The sequence below is a fragment of the Bubalus bubalis genome, chromosome 11 (assembly GCF_019923935.1).
Source record: "Bubalus bubalis isolate 160015118507 breed Murrah chromosome 11, NDDB_SH_1, whole genome shotgun sequence".
NCBI lineage: Eukaryota > Metazoa > Chordata > Mammalia > Artiodactyla > Bovidae > Bubalus > Bubalus bubalis.
This window is the reverse complement of record NC_059167.1, coordinates 11350402-11367456: the sequence shown is the minus strand read 5'-3', so window position 1 is coordinate 11367456 and position 17055 is coordinate 11350402. Positions and strand designations below refer to the sequence as shown.

The 17055-nt window shown below is 40.1% G+C and overlaps 1 protein-coding gene across 12 annotated transcripts in view; it reads right to left on the bottom strand.

The window, feature by feature from the left end:
* The window catches only part of CEP128 (centrosomal protein 128), a 601725-nt gene that overhangs the window by 28730 nt on the left and 555940 nt on the right, over window positions 1-17055 (bottom strand). For all 12 annotated transcript variants that reach the window (XM_045162006.1, XM_045162005.1, XM_045162004.1 and 9 more), the window contains one exon: window positions 1480-1557. In XM_045162006.1, the coding sequence (XP_045017941.1) occupies window positions 1480-1557 (78 nt within the window). The remainder of the gene's footprint in view (window positions 1-1479; window positions 1558-17055) is intronic.

The following is a 17055-nucleotide window of genomic DNA, read 5'->3' as shown; positions in this document are numbered from 1 at the left end:
TTTGTAGATAATTAATAGCCCATAAATGATGAAAAATAATAAAGAAATTTGGCAATAGTAGAGAACAACTTTTACATTGTACTTGTGAACATTCTGTTTAATGTAGACCACTGAGGAAAAATGAGCTGTTACTGGAGGTTAAATTCTACATTTTTATACTGGTATAAGACGGGCATCAGTTTCTCAGGTGACAAATGCCAGCTGTTTCTAATACTTTCTCTCTTGCCTGCCCTTCATTCACTTTGATAACTTCTATTATCTAAAGAGAAAAAAGTGGAAAGGACGGGGTGTAACATATTGTCTCCTCTCCGCATTGGGTCATAGAAGGGTGAACAGAAATTATATCTTCTTGTACATTTTTCATAATTCTTTCATAGAGACTGAGATTTAGACTGCAAATATAAAATCAAATCATGAGAAAGAACTGAAACTTTAATAAAGTATACTAGAAATGCTTGGTTTTATTTTACACGTGATATTCCAAATTTCCACATGTGTCAGCTCAACCTTAGATCCCACTCAAAAATGTTCAGTTACTGAACTAGCAAAATACACAGTGAAATTTTAAAATAGTGTAGACCTTGAAAGCTGAATCTCATTAATACCTCCAAGAAATCAATATGGCAATGATCTGCCTTATATTTTTTACTTACTATATTCTCAAATATGTTAGAGTTAAGCAGAACCTAAATATAAGTTACATTTTAAAGGCAATGTGAAATGAACGGTTGATGTTTTTCAAAAAGAGACTCTCACCTCTGTTTGTACATACAGGGTCAAAAAATTACAGATCATGAAAACTGTCCACTACATATGCATCCCCAAGGGGACATGTGAAGATGCTATCTGGGCTAGACCTTGTTTGGCATGACTGGGCGGCAGGGTTATTTGCTTTGCCTCTCTCCTCTATGAGCAACTTAAAAAAAAATTATAGTAGGTAAACCCACATATGTAATTAACTGACTTCGTAAGGAAATCCTTTGTGGTTAGAGTTCTATCAATAAATAGCATTAGATACAAAATCTAAAACTCTATGTGGATTTGAATCATTATATTGTCATATAGGGATAACCTGTGTACTTTATCTCTACGACAAACAGTACTCTGGAAATTTAATGGTTTAATAAAAGAAGATAATTCACAAATGAAAACTGCTCATCAAAAAGTTATATATTACTAATGTAATGTATTTTAATTCTTCGATTTTTCTAAATTGTAATTAAAGCTTTAGGGAGCCAAATGAGCTCCCGGTAATAGGGTAAAAGTCTCTATTTTCCTTTTTTGTGCTAACATATAAATTCCATTATTTTCAATCCTGGCTTCACAAATGTCAATAAACTCAGATAAGATTGAGAGCTAAGAGTCTCCAAGCTCTTTGGTTTTCCCTCCCTCCCTACAATTTTCTTTGCACATCAGGAAGATGTCACTTGTTCTCACTCAGATAAAAATACTAAAAGAGACAAGCCAACTCTCTCTCACTCGGAAGCCTTTGAAATCTTCTAGTAGGCTCAGTTTCTCAGGCACAGACTCCAGATGGTCCAAAGCCACTCGGGTACTCTAGAAAAGAAAACAAGGCAAGCAAACATTATAAAAAATTGATCAATACTCTCAGAATCCAAATACTAAAAATCGGCTGTACCACTGGTATAAGCAGTTCAAGCTGTAGATGGAGAGAGTCAACTAAGAAGAAATAGTATTTCTAAGATAAATGTATGTTTTCAAATCAGAAAATAAAAGTTTTAAAGAAGTATATGAGATGCATTTGCAAACTGCCTCAGATACAAAGCTCTTCCTAGATAACTGCTTTCAACTGATACGCTATGAAACTTTCTATAGAGAATTTCATATTAATTTACAAACTTGCTTCAGTGCACATCAGAAATAAATCACAAGGTGATAATGAGAAAAAGATAAATTTGCATTTACTTATCTACAGAGCCCATTAGAGATCCTTACATGTTGCCATTGTAAAGAAGAAAAGAGCGCTTAACAATTATTTGAGTTAAAAAGAAAAAGCGCAGTTCTCAAAAGACTTGGAAGAAATATCTGAAATTAAAGATTTTGCCACAGGGACAAAAGGTTCTGTTGATTACAAATCAATAACTTCTACAGTCTTTGATTAGCTAGTCACTGATTTATACATACCAATACAACCACTAAGAGGGAATGACCTGAAAATTATTTCAAAGCCAATATTGAATTAAGAGGTTAAATGTAGAATAACCTTGAGACCAGAGACTGTACCATACACACCTCTGTATTCTAACTCCTGTCACAGGGCAGGCACATAGATAGCTTTTACATTCAAAACGAATTGTAAATATTCAATGAAATTAAAAACAAACCCCACAGCTGTGGCATGGGAAGAAACGGGCCTGCAAGGACCTGCACGTAAGTTTGCACAGAGCTGTTGAGAAGTTAGTGACCACCCAATGTTACAAGTGTTCCTCCACATCTCCCACATGAACAGACCTGTACAACAGATTATGAATGAAAGTGACAGGTGTCCCCTCTGGACTGAGAGAGTTGGGTCTGTGTGCTCCCTCTTCCATCTTAGATCCTGCCATAAGGACCCTGGAGACCACAGTTCCAGAGGGCAGAGCTACAAGACAGAGGAGAGCCACCCACTACTGGAATGTAATGGGAATGAAAAAGCAACTTGCACAGTGTTAAGCTGTTCGTGGTTTGTTAGTTACCAATGCACAGCACATAATTTGTTGTAAAAATACCTGAGATTTATATAATCAAACTGTAGGCTAATCAGGTGGTTAGATGGCTTTTTTTTTTTTTTTTTTTTACTGGGAGGAGGCTCCATATTATATGTACAAGAGGGTTTTTTCTCAGGGGGAGTTCAATTTCTTTTGGGAACTAGACAGGGTTAGGAACTAGTGTTCTCATCATCTGATAGACCCACTTTTATTTCCTGTTCGGATCCCTGTCTCACACTGCTGCTGCTCTCTGCCTTCACCTCTAATTCTTCTCCAGAGTATACCCTTATGGCTCCCCGCAAGGTGTGTGGAGAGGTACGGATGGAGACAATTTGGAGGCTCTAACTCTTTCTTGAAGACACTTCCAATGTCCTTATTTCCACTCTTTCCTTCTGCAATAAAAAAGTACCACCAGCTCAAAAACCTTTCTGAAATTCTACAGGCTGAATAACATCTGCCTTCCAAAGCTCTCCCCTTGACAGGCATGTTAAGAGTCATTTTGCCCTCTTTATTGTTATGAGTCATTTTGCCCTATCTTCTTTGACTTGGAGTTATAGATGTCTTCTAGTTATCAATGTGTACACCACTGTTTCTATTTCTTCATATTTGCATTTTTCTAATGTGATTTTTGAGAGAAGAGTGGAAACATCCTTACTTCGCTTTTTTGAAATTGTTAAGTTGTAAATGCTGTTTCATCACTTTCTTAACTTCTCAAGTTCTACTTAAACTTCCTTTCCAAGTTCCACTTAAAGGACTTAAGTATTTTGTTCCTTCCTCTTAACTTGTTACTACTGTTAGTCTTTTTGTAGCACGTGCTCAACTTAAACAGCCTGTGTAGGATGGATTCATCAAAAGGACATGTTTCTTAGACTCACAGAGGACAGAGAACAGTCTTGTTGTTGCCAGGGGAGGGAGCAGGAAGGGATGGCCTGTAAGTCTGAAGTTAGTAGATGCGGACTATTATACATGAAATTCATAATCAACAAGGTCCTACTGGACAGCATGGAGAACTCTATTCAATATCCTGAGATAAATCATAATGGGAAAAATATAAAAAAGACTGTACATACATTTATAGCTGGATCGCAGTATGTTGTACATAAGAAATTAACACAGCATTGCTAATAAACTGTATTTCACTAAAAAAAAAAAAAAAAAGGCATGCTTCTTAGCGTAGTCCCTCACGTGTAGATTTAGAACTAGTAGTTTTAGCCACCATATATGCTACATTCATTTAAACAGTAAAATTATAGCTTTCCTCAAGAATTTATATTGGCCCTTGAATAGTAAAATACAAATCAAGGCCATGGTGATTTTAAAGCAGAATTTTATGCATTGGATAAACTCTTATTCATAAAAAATAGCTTTAGTACAACTTGTTTAAAAACTTTCCTTTTTTCAATCTCATAATTTTTCTCATTCAAAAGTGATGCTCTAAACTTGGGTTAAATATTAATATGTTAAACTCATTGTGATCTTAAAATAAGCAAATAATCTTTTCCCTACTGTAAAACCAGTAGGTTATGTAAATATTTTTGCTTAGAATTTTCAATCAACCAAGTGATGCATGAAAAAGGTTTTTTTTTGTTGCATATTTACACGTACTAGTTTATTTTGACTATTTGATTATGTTTGGGAGTACTTATTCAAATGGTGACTTCTTTTGAGTAAACCTTCAATCTTAAAAAAATTGCTGGGCTTCTTCTTACGTACAGTTATTTTTCTACTTCCCTCCCCAACCTCCTGTGTCTCAGTTAACATCTTCATACTTTCTCTTCATCTTTTTCAATTGTGATTATTTTATATTCCATCTATGGGTTGTTTTGCAATATCTCATTCAATATCAGAAATATTTTCTGGTACACGTCTTTCTCTTTATCCTTATATTCTAGTCAATTGATAACACCAAATGTATTATCTAGGTAACACAGAAAAATTCATGAGACTTAGCACACTTTCTGTTCTGCAGGAACTTTTAATTTACTGGAAGGAGAATATGCATATGCAAAAGATATAAGAATTAAACAAAGAAAAAAATCAACTGCATTTATTTTAAGGAAATTACATGTACAGATGCTGAGAATTTTAAGTCATCTGCAACAATAAGATATGAAGTAATGAAGATAATGAGACCAGGCCTGCAGGCATCTCAGGTCTCATAATTTTACGACTGAGTGGTATTGGGGAGCACATTTATTTTTTGTCCTTCTCTCTCTCTCTATGCATGTAAGTGCGCTTAAACCTACCACTTTCAAATACAGACTTAAGAGTATGCACATTCACGTTCGAACTCTATTTTTTGTTTTGTTTTTTAATGTGAGGCTGGCTGGGATTCCGTGATTAGGGTCTTGTCACATTACATAGCATTTCAAGTTTACCTTCCCCCAAAAGTTTACTGTGCTATAGAGACAAGAAGTAATAGCAGATGGGAAGTCTAACCAGGGTTTGTTGGATTTTAGAGATACCATGAGGGCCTACAGCCTGCTAGCTCTTAGGGCAAAACACCTCACAGACAGTCAGGGAAGCTTTTTATTTTTTAAGTTGGTTAATTATTTCTGCCTTACATAGTTGAATGCTTTAAAGAGCACAGACAAGTCTTCTATGGTAGGATTAAGGAAACAATTTCTCAAGTTTTAATGATGGCACTAGCAAATGACAGGTGCTTAACCTGTCTTTAATTTCCTGAAACCAATTTCCCAGAAAAACTAAATCAGACATTCACAGAGGGGTTTTAAGATTGTTTCTCTTTTGAAAATGTTACAAGATACTAAATTTCATATCAAATTTGAAAACAAACAGAAATTCACAACTAAGACTCCATTTCGTAAAGATCAATACAACACAAGGAATATAGTATGTGGTTTATCTCAGAGGCTTAAGAAGCTGGACTTCCACTGGCCTAGGAAGCAAATGATCAATTATACCTACTTCTATGTAGTAGGACAATTAAAAACTGAACTATACAAATGTAATTCAGTTATACAATACAATTCTTAATCCTCATACCACCATATAATGTAGATACTAATGTTATCCCCACTTTGCAGATGAGGCAACTGAGGAGCAAAGTGTAAATTGTTATGTAAACCCAAGTAGTCTATTTTCATGGTAAATCACCAGTTAAAAAGGAGAGCAATCCGAAGCTGTAACAGTATGTGCTTTATGTAAATTCCTAATCCCATGCTAGCCATCAACTCTTAGCAGCTAGAATTCTGAAGATTCGTCCTTGGAGAACCTGAACCCAGGAAGAATTTCATTTTGCCAGTTCTGAAGCGTCTGTGCTTAAGACCATGCATCTGATACATACACACACACAAGGGGTCAGGACATTCTTTCTGTTGATTAAAGGATGTTAGGTATGAGATTGAGTTTTATGATACTAACATTTCCTTTTCTTTTTGTAACACCTAACACTAGTATAACACACAAGCTGCCCACAAGAGATGTTTTAATAAATGTTGGCCGCCTGAAGACAAAGGCAGAGTTACCATGTTCTAATCAACCTACTGAACCCTGGCCTCTACATTAAAAACCTAGAAGCAAAAGTCTGCTGTTTCATTTATTTTCTCTAGACTAAGGGTAAGATCCAATGGTAGAAACAACAGTGAAATTCAGAAATCCTGCCTGTTAGGTCTTCCGGCTTTTGCACCTACAGGCATGTTTAGATATCTGTTGGAAAGGGCCATGAATCAGCTGGCAATTGTACTATTCCAAAACCTTCAACACACACCAAACTGCTATGGAGCTGAACAGTTTGTACTGGTGCACAGAATATTTTTCTTTGGGCGTTCCTCTGCTTCAGACTTCAGGGAAATTGGATAATACAGCGTGACAACATAAGTAGCAGTTATTAGGAACTAGAAAGGAGCTTCACTGCAATTCTTAAGATTCCTGTCTCCCGTAGACAAAGCTTACAAAACAGATTTAATAGGTATATTTTAGCAAATGTACTTTTCTTTGTAAAACTCCACGTGTCTATTTTCTTATTAACATATAACCACCACCATTTTCTTATAGGGCTATTGAGATCACATGTTTTGAGGTTCAGATGATAAAGGATATAGTATCTATATTTTTACTTTAAAAACGTGTGTGCACTTCTGAAACTATACAGATATTAAGTAAAAGAGGTTATGAAGCAGTTTACTGGGGTTCAAAAATGCAATGCAGTTTCATTTGGAAAGAGATCCACTGCAAAACTTTTCTTGACAAATGGCTGAAAGTGGTAAAAGGACCTGCGTAAACAAGTTGGAAGGAGAGGAAGGCTGAAATCATGGAGAGAAGAGACTGTCTGCCTTTTTCACTTGCAGGGACTCAACCCAGCACAGCTGTATCCACTTCACAGGGTCCTCTTTTCGTCCAAACTGTAGGACACTTGTTGGAACCAAGCGAAAAAGTAGCAGAAAATAGGCTGGTAAAGTCATTTTGTAGATATACGTCCTTCAAAGAGCCCAGTGCTCAAAGTTGTGTGGATTCCTTGGAATATCAGAGGAGTATTTTATTTCTAGATTGTGTACTTTTGATACCAAGTGGGATCCTGTGGGACTCCTGAGCACAAGACCTCTGAGTCGCCCCCATTTCTTAATTATAGAAGATAGGCTTTATTCAGCCTCTATGAGGCTTCCCTTGTACCTTAGTCAGTAAAGAATCTGTCTGCAATGCAGGAATCTGCTTGTGATGCAGCAGACCCGGGTTCAATTCCTGGGTCTGGAAGATCCCTTGGAGAATGAAAGAGCAAACCCATTCTGATACTTTTCCCTGGAAAATCCCATGAACAGAGAAGCCTGGCAGGCTACAGTCCACGGGGTCGCAAGAGTCGGACGTGACTTGGCAACTTAAACTACCAAACTACTATAACCTTCTCAGTGTTCTAAGGAGCAGGTTCAAACGGTTGCAAATTAGGGAAGGAAGGGGATGCTAAGACGTGGAAGTAAAAAAAAAACAAACAAAACAATAGGGCAGCCTTGGGCAAAGTCCGGTTTCCCTCACAAGGGATACATAACAATGGAGCTGTTTTACAGACACTGAACTCCTCACAAGGCAGTCTGCTGCCCAGACCACTGGGAACCAGAAGGTTGATGCTGACTCCCACGTACCTCACCACTAACCAATCAGAAGAATGTCCATGAGCTGACCATGTCCTCTTGAATCATTACTGTAAAACTTCTCACTGTACCTCCAGCTTGGGACACACAGCTTCGATGGCATTAGCCCGCTGTGGCTTTTCTGGGCCAGACAAAGCAATAAAGCTCTTCTTTTCTACTTCAGCCAAAACTGTGTGTCTAAGATTTAATTTGAAGCCTGGGTACAGAGGCCGGATTTGGCTTCACTTTAACAGAGATTTCAAAATTAGACACCCACTTAGAAATGTTTACATGTGTCTTGGGATTAGAGGGTACACAGGCTCGGTAAAACAAAACATCAGCTTAATGTGGCAATTTAACATCAGTTATTATATTTGATTTAAAACCCAGAACTTTTGTCAGTAACAAATTCTATTTGTCTCCATGTAATAGCATTCTAATCAAATGTGGTAGAAGATTTCCTTTAAAAGCACAAATTTATGAAATACGAGAATAGGTAGCATATCTTTACTGGAAAATTTGAAGAAAGAAGATGGTCTAGGTATTTTCCAAATCTCATCCACAATAATTTTTTTCAGTGAAGACCAATAAAAAACTGTCATTCTAGATTATTGCTTTATTTCTAGATATAAACAAATTATGAGTTATAGTCAACACATGATCTTAATGTTATCTTAATTTGGGGATTTTTTTTTTTTCCAATAAGAGAACATCAAGAATGAGTCGAAGGAGAAAGAAGTCAAAAGGAATAAACATCTCTCTTTTCCTCCAGATCCCTTTTTAAATATTTGTTCTTGCCGCTCCTGATATAAAAGAACAACAAGATACAAAGAATAAAGAGGACTAGTTTAGTGTTCTCTGTAGGCTAGGTGATGAATCAGGCTCTTACAACCAGTCTATAAGGAGGAGGGTCTTGCGGTCCACACTTTCATTTATGAAGTCACTTAATTTCTTAAAACTAAAACTAAATATACTCAACAAAGGAAAGAAATTTGAGAATGTTTGCGCCCAAAATGTGATTGCATGTTAATAATGGGAAAATAGTATAAGCAAGGTCTCCTGAAAGAGACTGAGTTCAGCAATTTCTACTTAAGGCGGCAGGTTAAGAAACCGTGCTTATGGATGTACTGGTCCCAGTCAAGTGTTTGGAGAACAGTGGTGAGGTGGAAGGGATGCTGAATCAGAAGTCAGTCTACCTTATTTATGGAGCGGCACAGTTCCAATAACATTACCTGTATTTTGTGGTCTGAGGAGTATCACTTTCCCCTGCCCTTCTTTTTTAGTTGATTTTCTTTTTTTTGCCACATCATGCACCTTGTGGATCTTAGTTTCCCCACCAGGGATCGAACTCACACCCTCAGCAGTGAAAGCTAGCAGCCCTAACCGTTGGATGACCAGAGAATTCCTGCCCTGCCCTTCAAAGTTTCAATCTTTTATTTGCAAAATGGGCATACACAATGATGATCTCTATTATCCCACACTCAGGGGCAACTGTGACTGTTGAGGAAGCATGAATGTGTAAGTGCATTGAAAACTGTCTGTTCTGTTCAGTTGCTCAGTCGTATCCGACTCTTTGCGATCGCATGAATCGCAGCACGCCAGCCCTCCCTGTCCATCACCAACTCACGGAGTTCACTCAAACTCATGTCCATCGAGTCCATGATGCCATCCAGCCATCTCATCCTCTGTCGTCCCCTTCTCCTCCTTCTCCCAATCCCTCCCAGCATCAGGGTCTTTTCCAATGAGTCAACTCTTCACATGAGGTGGCCAAAGTACTGGAGTTTCAGCTTCAGCATCACTCCTTCCAATGAACACCCAGGACTGATCTCCTTTAGGATGGACTGGTTGGATCTCCTTGTAGTCCAAGGGACTCTCAAGAGCGTTCTCCAACACCACAGTTCAAAAGCATCAATTCTTCGGTGCTCAGCTTTCTTCACAGTCCAACTCTCACATCCATACATGACCACAGGAAAAACCATAGCCTTGACTAGATGGACCTTTGTTGGCAAAGTAACGTCTCTGCTTTTGAATATGATCTCTAGGTTGGTCATAACTTTCCTTCCAAGGATTAAGTGTCTTTTAATTTCATGGCTGCAATCACCATCTGCAGTGATTTTGGAGCCCCCCAAAATAAAGTCAACCACTGTTTCCACTGTTTCCCCATCTATTTCCCATGAAGTGATGGTGAATAAGGAATTGATAGGGCCTGGACTCCATCATAGGCCTGTTCATGCTGATCATGCATGGCCACCTTTCCAAAGGACTCTGAACTCTGTGTTCACTGCCTATGAAAACAACAATAGAAGGATAAGACCCCATCCAGACAGGGGAACCTTGAAGATCGTATCTAGGTTCAGTTCAGTTCAGTCACTCAATCGTGTCCGACTCTTTGCAACCCCATGAATGGCAGCACGCCAGGCCTCCCTGTCCATCACCAACTCCCAGAGTTCACTCAGACTCACATCCATCGAGTCAGTGATGCCATCCAGCCATCTCATTCTCTGTCGTCCCCTTCTCCTCCTTCTCCCAATCCCTCCCAGCATCAGAATCTTTTCCAATGAGTCAACTCTTCGCATGAGGTGGCCAAAGTACTGGAGTTTCAGCTTTAGCATCATTCCGTCCAAAGAAATCCCAGGGCTGATCCCCTTCAGAATGGACTGGTGGGATCTCCTTGCAGTCCAAGGGACTCTCAAGAGTCTTCTCCAACACCATAATTCAAAAGCATCAAGTCTTTGGCGCTCAGCCTTCTTCACAGTCCAACTCTCGCATCCATACATGACCACAGGAAAAACCATAGCCTTGACTAGATGGACCTTTGTTGGCAAAGTAATGTCTCTGCTTTTGAATATGCTATCTAGGTTGGTCATAACTTTCCTTCCAAGGAGTAAGCGTCTTTTAATTTAATGGCTGCAATCACCATCTGCAGTGATTTTGGAGCCCAAAAAAATGAAGTCTGACACTGTTTCCCCATCTATTTCCCATGAAGTGATGGGACCCGATGCCATGATCTTCGTTTTCTGAATGTTGAGCTTTAAGCCATCTTTTTCACTCTCCTCTTTCACTTTCATCAAGAGGCTTTTGAGTTCCTCTTCACTTTCTGCCATAAGGGTGGTGTCATCTGCATATCTGAGGTTATTGATATTTCTCCCGGCAATCTTGATTCCAGCTTGTGTTTCTTCCAGTCCAGCGTTTCTCATGATGTACTCTGCATATAAGTTAAATAAGCAGGGTGACAATATACAGCCTTGACATACTCCTTTTCCTATTTGGAACCAGTCTGTTGTTCCATGTCCAGTTCTAACTGTTGCTTCCTGACCTGCATACAGATTTCTCAAGAGGCAGATCAGGTGGTCTGGTATTCCCATCTCTTTCAGAATTTTCCACAGTTTATTGTGATCCACACAGTCAAAGCCTTTGGCATAGTCAATAAAGCAGAAATAGATAGGGCCTAGAGGAGCTATTGGAGAAGGCAATGGCACCCCACTCCAGTACTCTTGCCTGGAAAATCCCATGGATGGAGGAGCCTGGTGGGCTGCAATCCGTGGGGTTGCAAAGAGTTGGACATGACTGAGTGACTTCACTTTCACTTTTCACTTTCATGCATTAGAGAAGGAAATGGCAACCCACTCCAGCGTTCTTGCCTGGAGAATCCCAGGGACAGGGGAGCCTGGTGGCCTCTGTCTATGGGGTCACACAGAGTCGGACACGACTGAAGTGACTTAGCAGCAGCAGCAGAGGAGCTATCCCACATTGAAGGTCAGGAAGGGCAGCGGTGAGGAGATACCCCTTGTCCAAGGTAAGGAGCAGCATCTGCACTTTGCTGGAGCAGCCGTGAAGAGATACACCATGCCCAAGGTAAGAGAAACCCAAGTAAGACAGTAGGTGTTCCAAGAGGGTATCAGAGGGCAGACACACTGAAACCATACTCACAGAAAACTAGTCAATCTAATCCCACTAGGACCACAGCCTTGTCTAACTCAATGAAACTAAGCCATGCCGGTGGGGCAACCCAAGATGGGTGGGTCATGGTGGAGAGATCTGACAGAGTGTGGTCCACTGGAGAAGGGAATGGCAAACCACTTCAGTATTCTTGCCTTGAGAACCCCATGAACAGTATGAAAAGGCAAAATGATAGGATACTGAAAGAGGAACTCCCCAGGTCAGTAGGTGCCCAGTATGCTACTGGAGATCAGTGGAGAAATAACTCCAGAAAGAATGAAGGGATGGAGCCAAAGCAAAAAGAATACCCAGCTGTGGATGTGACTGTTGATAGAAGCAAGGTCCCATGATGTAAATAGCAATATTGCATAGGAACCTGGAATGTCAGGTCCACGAATCAAGGCAAATTGGAAGTGGTCAAACAAGAGATGGCAAGAGTGAATGTCGACATTCTAGGAATCAGCGAATTAAAATGGACTGGAATGGGTGAATTTAACTCAGATGACCATTATATCTACTACTGTGGGCAGGAATCCCTCAGAAGAAATGGAGTAGCCATCATGGTCAACAAGAGTCTGAAATGCAGTACTTGGATGCAATCTCAAAAATGACAGAATGATCTCTGTTCGTTTCCAAGGCAAACCATTCAATATCACAGTAATCCAAGTCTATGTCCCAACCAGTAACACTGAAGAAGCTGAAGTTGAACGGTTCTATGAAGACCTACAAGACCTTTTAGAACTAACACCCAAAAAAGATGTCCTTTTCATTATAGGGGACTGGAATGCAAAAGTAGGAAGTCAAGAAACACCTGGACTAACAGGCAAATTTGGCCTTGGAATACGGAATGAAGCAGGGCAAAGACTAATAGAGTTTTGCCAAGAAAATGCACTGGTCATAGCAAACACCCTCTTCCAACAACACAAGAGAAGACTCTACACATGGACATCACCAGATGGTCAACACTGAAATCAGATTGATTATATTCTTTGCAGCCAAAGATGGAGAAGCTCTATACAGTCAGCAAAAACAAGACCAGGAGCTGACTGTGGCTCAGATCATGAACTCCTTATTGCCAAATTCACACTTAAATTGAAGAAAGTAGGGAAAACCACTAGACCATTCAGGTATGACCTAAATCAAATCCCTTATGATTATACAGTGGAAGTGAGAAATAGATTTAAGGGACTAGATCTAATAGACAGAGTGCCTGATGAACTATGGATGGAGGTTTGTGACATTGTACAGGAGACAGGGATCAAGACCATCCCCATGGAAAAGAAATGCAAAAAAGCAAAATGGCTGTCTGAGGAGGCCTTACAAATAGCTGTGAAAAGAAGAGAAGTGAAAAGTAAAGAAGAAAGGAAAGATACAAGCATTTGAATTCAGAGTTCCAAAGAATAGCAAGGAGGTAAGAAAGCCTTCCTCAGTGATCAATGCAAAGAAATAGAGGAAAACAACAGAATGGGAAAGACTAGAGATCTTTTCAAGAAAATTAGAGATACCAAGGGAAAACTGTCAAGGACTTTCTAAATAGCAAGTATTAAAACAACAAAAAAAAAGCGATTCAGTGAAGTACTGTCAGCTGCAGCATTCTCAAATGGAGAAAAGGAGGTCAGTGACAATCTAATATTACAGCTAATAAAAATCAGTCAACAGAGTACAAAGCAGAAACAAGGCAAAATTAATTAATTAAAACGACATCCAATATTTAGAAAGATATTTACTGTTCTACAGACATCATCCAAAACATAAAAGTAATGGAAGTGTAGTGGCACGTAAGTGACATTTGTACATACTGTGCCCTCGGGCCGGCGGGGGGGTATGTTCCCTCCGGTCTCCTTATCTGGTTAATACTTTCCCCCCAACAATATGAGCGTTTTCAAGCATATAGGAAATCTGAAAGAAATTTACAGAGATCACCCAAATCCCGATCACCTAGATTCTACTATTAACACTGTGTTATATTTGCCTTATTACATATTAATCCATCTGTCCTTCCCAACATCTATCCATTAACCCAATTTATTTTTTGTACACGTTATGAAGTAAATTGTGTACATTATTACCCTTTACCCTAAAGCCTTCAGCATGCATATAATTAACTCCACTTGAATATGTTTAATGTAAAATTTACATTATTTAGTATTGAAGAGTATAAATCTTAAATGAACAGGTGAACTGTGATTATCTTTCATCCCTTGCTCAGGGAAGGTGCCCATGCCTTCATTGATTCCATCAAACAAGCTCTCCGGTACGTCATGAGCCTTTCCTTTGCAGCACTCCTCTGAGTACTAACGTTACACCTGTTTGTGTGGTTAGCTGACCAAGGTTTGCGTGGACGCTGGGCAGTCAGCATCACAGGCAGGGGATGCCTTGTCATTGTTCCCCACCGTTCCCCCAGTAACTCACCCAGTGTTTCCACAGAAAGGTATTCAGAAGGCATTTGTATTTGAAGGGATGAATGCCTCTTATGCAATGAAGGGGAGGGTTATAACCATTTATTCCACCTGAATTTACTAAAGGCTAGTCTATGGTGGACCCTGTTCTACAGGTGAGCTGAGTGAGAGCCTAAGATGAGGCCAAAGAAGCGTGTGGCAAGATCTTAGATTCTACGAGGCCACAGTGAAGTCTTTCCATTTAATTCTGAATGAGATAGAAGGTCTCCTGAGGGTTTTGAGCAGAGGGGTGTGTGTGTTAGTTACTCAGTCATGTCCGACTCTTTGCAACCCCAAGAACTGTAGCCCTCCAGGCTCTTCTGTCCATGGGATTCTCCAGGCAAGAATGCTGGAGTGGGTAGCCATTCCCTTCTCCAAGCAGAGGGGTAACATGCTCCAAACGGAACCTCTGATGCTGTTGGCAGACTGCGGGCCCTTCAGCCCCAAGCAAGGGAAGAACAAGTGGAGTCTGGGAGCATCGTGTGAAGGGGGTGAGGCGCCTCACTCCCCAGGTCAGGGACCTGCTGGGCAGTGAAAACTCTCAGACCCCTCCTCAGGGATGCAATGTGGGTGGAGCTTCCTGAGAAATTTACTAGGAGAATTCACTGAATCCCCAGAAGGCCATACCAAAGGCTCTCGATTTACTCCGAACACTCTTACATTTCAAGAACATGCGCTCTGACCATAAACTTCTGAAAATGTCCCAAGTTCACAAAATGGCTTCTGTTGTAATGCTAGGTTATTTAGACTAATTAGATAATATTTTTATTTGCAGTAGCCTTCCACTTGAGGACAGCCAGGCACAGTGGAAAAGATCACTGATAAGCAATGAGGAGATACAAAGCTCTATCTCAGGTTTGCCGCTATCAGTTGTATGAACCTGGGAAAATTGTTTAACCCGTGGGCCTCAGTTTTCAAGTCAAGACAATGGGAAAGTGACATCTAACAATCTCTAAGAACTTTTCTAGCTCTAGATTTAGTCTGCTATTGCTTTCCTTTCTTCCCATAGTAGGTGGAGAGCTTAAAAGGTTGGAAAGAGTGTGAAGAATGGTTGTATATAAACAGAAAGTAAAATAAGGACAAAACCATATAGGGATTACTGTTTCCTTAAGAATATCTGTGGGGTGGAAAAACCTCATTCTTCTGTGGCAGAAAGCAAAGCTAATGATTGCATGAAGAAGACAGGAAGAAAGATATCTTTGTGTTCTTGTGTGCTTGCCCCATCAAATTATCAGTCCAAATATTTGTCATTTTATATTTTTAGAACAGATACTACCAAAAGCAGGCAAAGAGCTTGTTTTTTTTTGTTGTTGTTGTTATTGTTCATTTTGTAACTGTCCTAACTAAAAAAAAAAAAAAAAATTAAAACCAAAGAAAGACTTTACAGTTTTCCCCTCATCTAGATGCTGCTAATTAGCTTCTGATTCTATTACCATAAATGTTATTCCATATTTTTCCATCTGTCAAAGTTTCTGTGTGATCATGACTTTGCACATTGTAGACAAAAAATGTCACCTGCCATTCCGGTAAATAACAAATGCAATCTGCCATCAGCGACCGCAACCAGCTCCAGTGGAGTGCCCTGAGGGGAGCTCAGGATAGAGATAGATAGGACACTGGCCCTAAGTAGCTAAGACACACGTCTAAGGAATAACTTCAAGGAACCCACACTCATGCCTCTTCCCATACATAGAAAATCACCAAAATAATTAACTTGAGATGTCTGGGGTTTTGTGTGTGTGTGTGTGATTAGTGGCAATCTTTTGATGTTTGACTACATTTCTTTTTCAGCAAAAATTTCTATATGTCAATATCCTGGCTTCCTCAGAGCTGAGGGGCCTATATTCTGGTGATATAGTTCCCAGTTCAGTTCAGTTCAGTCGCTCAGTCGTGTCTGACTCTTTGTGACCCCATGTTCCACAGCACTCCAGGCCTCCCTGTCCATCACCAGCTCCCAGAGTTTACCCAAACTCACGTCCATTGAGTCAGTGATGCCATCTAACCATCTCATCCTCTGTCGTCCCCTTCTCCTCCTGCCCTCAATCTTTCCCAGCATAGGGGTCTTTTCCAATGAGTCAACTCTTCGCATCAGGTGGCAAAAATATTGGAGTTTCAGCCTCAATATCAGTCCTTCCAATGAACACTCAGGACTGATCTCCTTTAGGATGGACTGGTTGGATCTCCTTGCTGTCCAAGGGACTCTCAAGAGTCTTCTTCAACACCACAGTTCAAAACCATCAATTCTTCGGCACTCAGCTTTCTTCACAGTCCAACTCTCACATCCATACATGACCACTGGAAAAACCATAGCCTTGACTAGATGGACCTTTGTTGACTAAGTAATGTCCCTGTTTTTTAATAAGATCACCAAAGAAAACATAATTCTCAAGGGTTGTGCACTTTGTTTTTGCTTTTTCCAGTTGACAAAAGGAAGGCCCATCTGTCTGGAATATTCTCTACACACTGCTGACGTTAGGTCACAGATTCTCCTTCTGCAAGACTTGACTTGGTCACCTTCTCTAGCATGGCAGTTGGAAGCATGGGCTCTCGAGCAGTCTGAGTGAAACCCTGGTTTAGTTTCTTACTGGCCACGGGCGCCTATGGAAGTTCCTGACCCATGTCCACTGGAACTGTTTCTTCATCTATCAACAGGTATAATAAGAACCCTCATAGTGCAGGACGATTTTAAGGGTCAAATATATTAACACACGTGAAGTACTCAGAATGGGGAGAGGCACTGGTGGCAGCGGGGCTGGGAGGTCTGGAGAGGTGGGGTCCTGAGCAGAGAAGCCTTTTGTCTCCCGAATTTCTTGTTGGCAAGACTCCAGCTTCCATGACCTTCCCTGCACACCCTTAATCCTGTCAGCTACTCCACCCTTGAAGTAC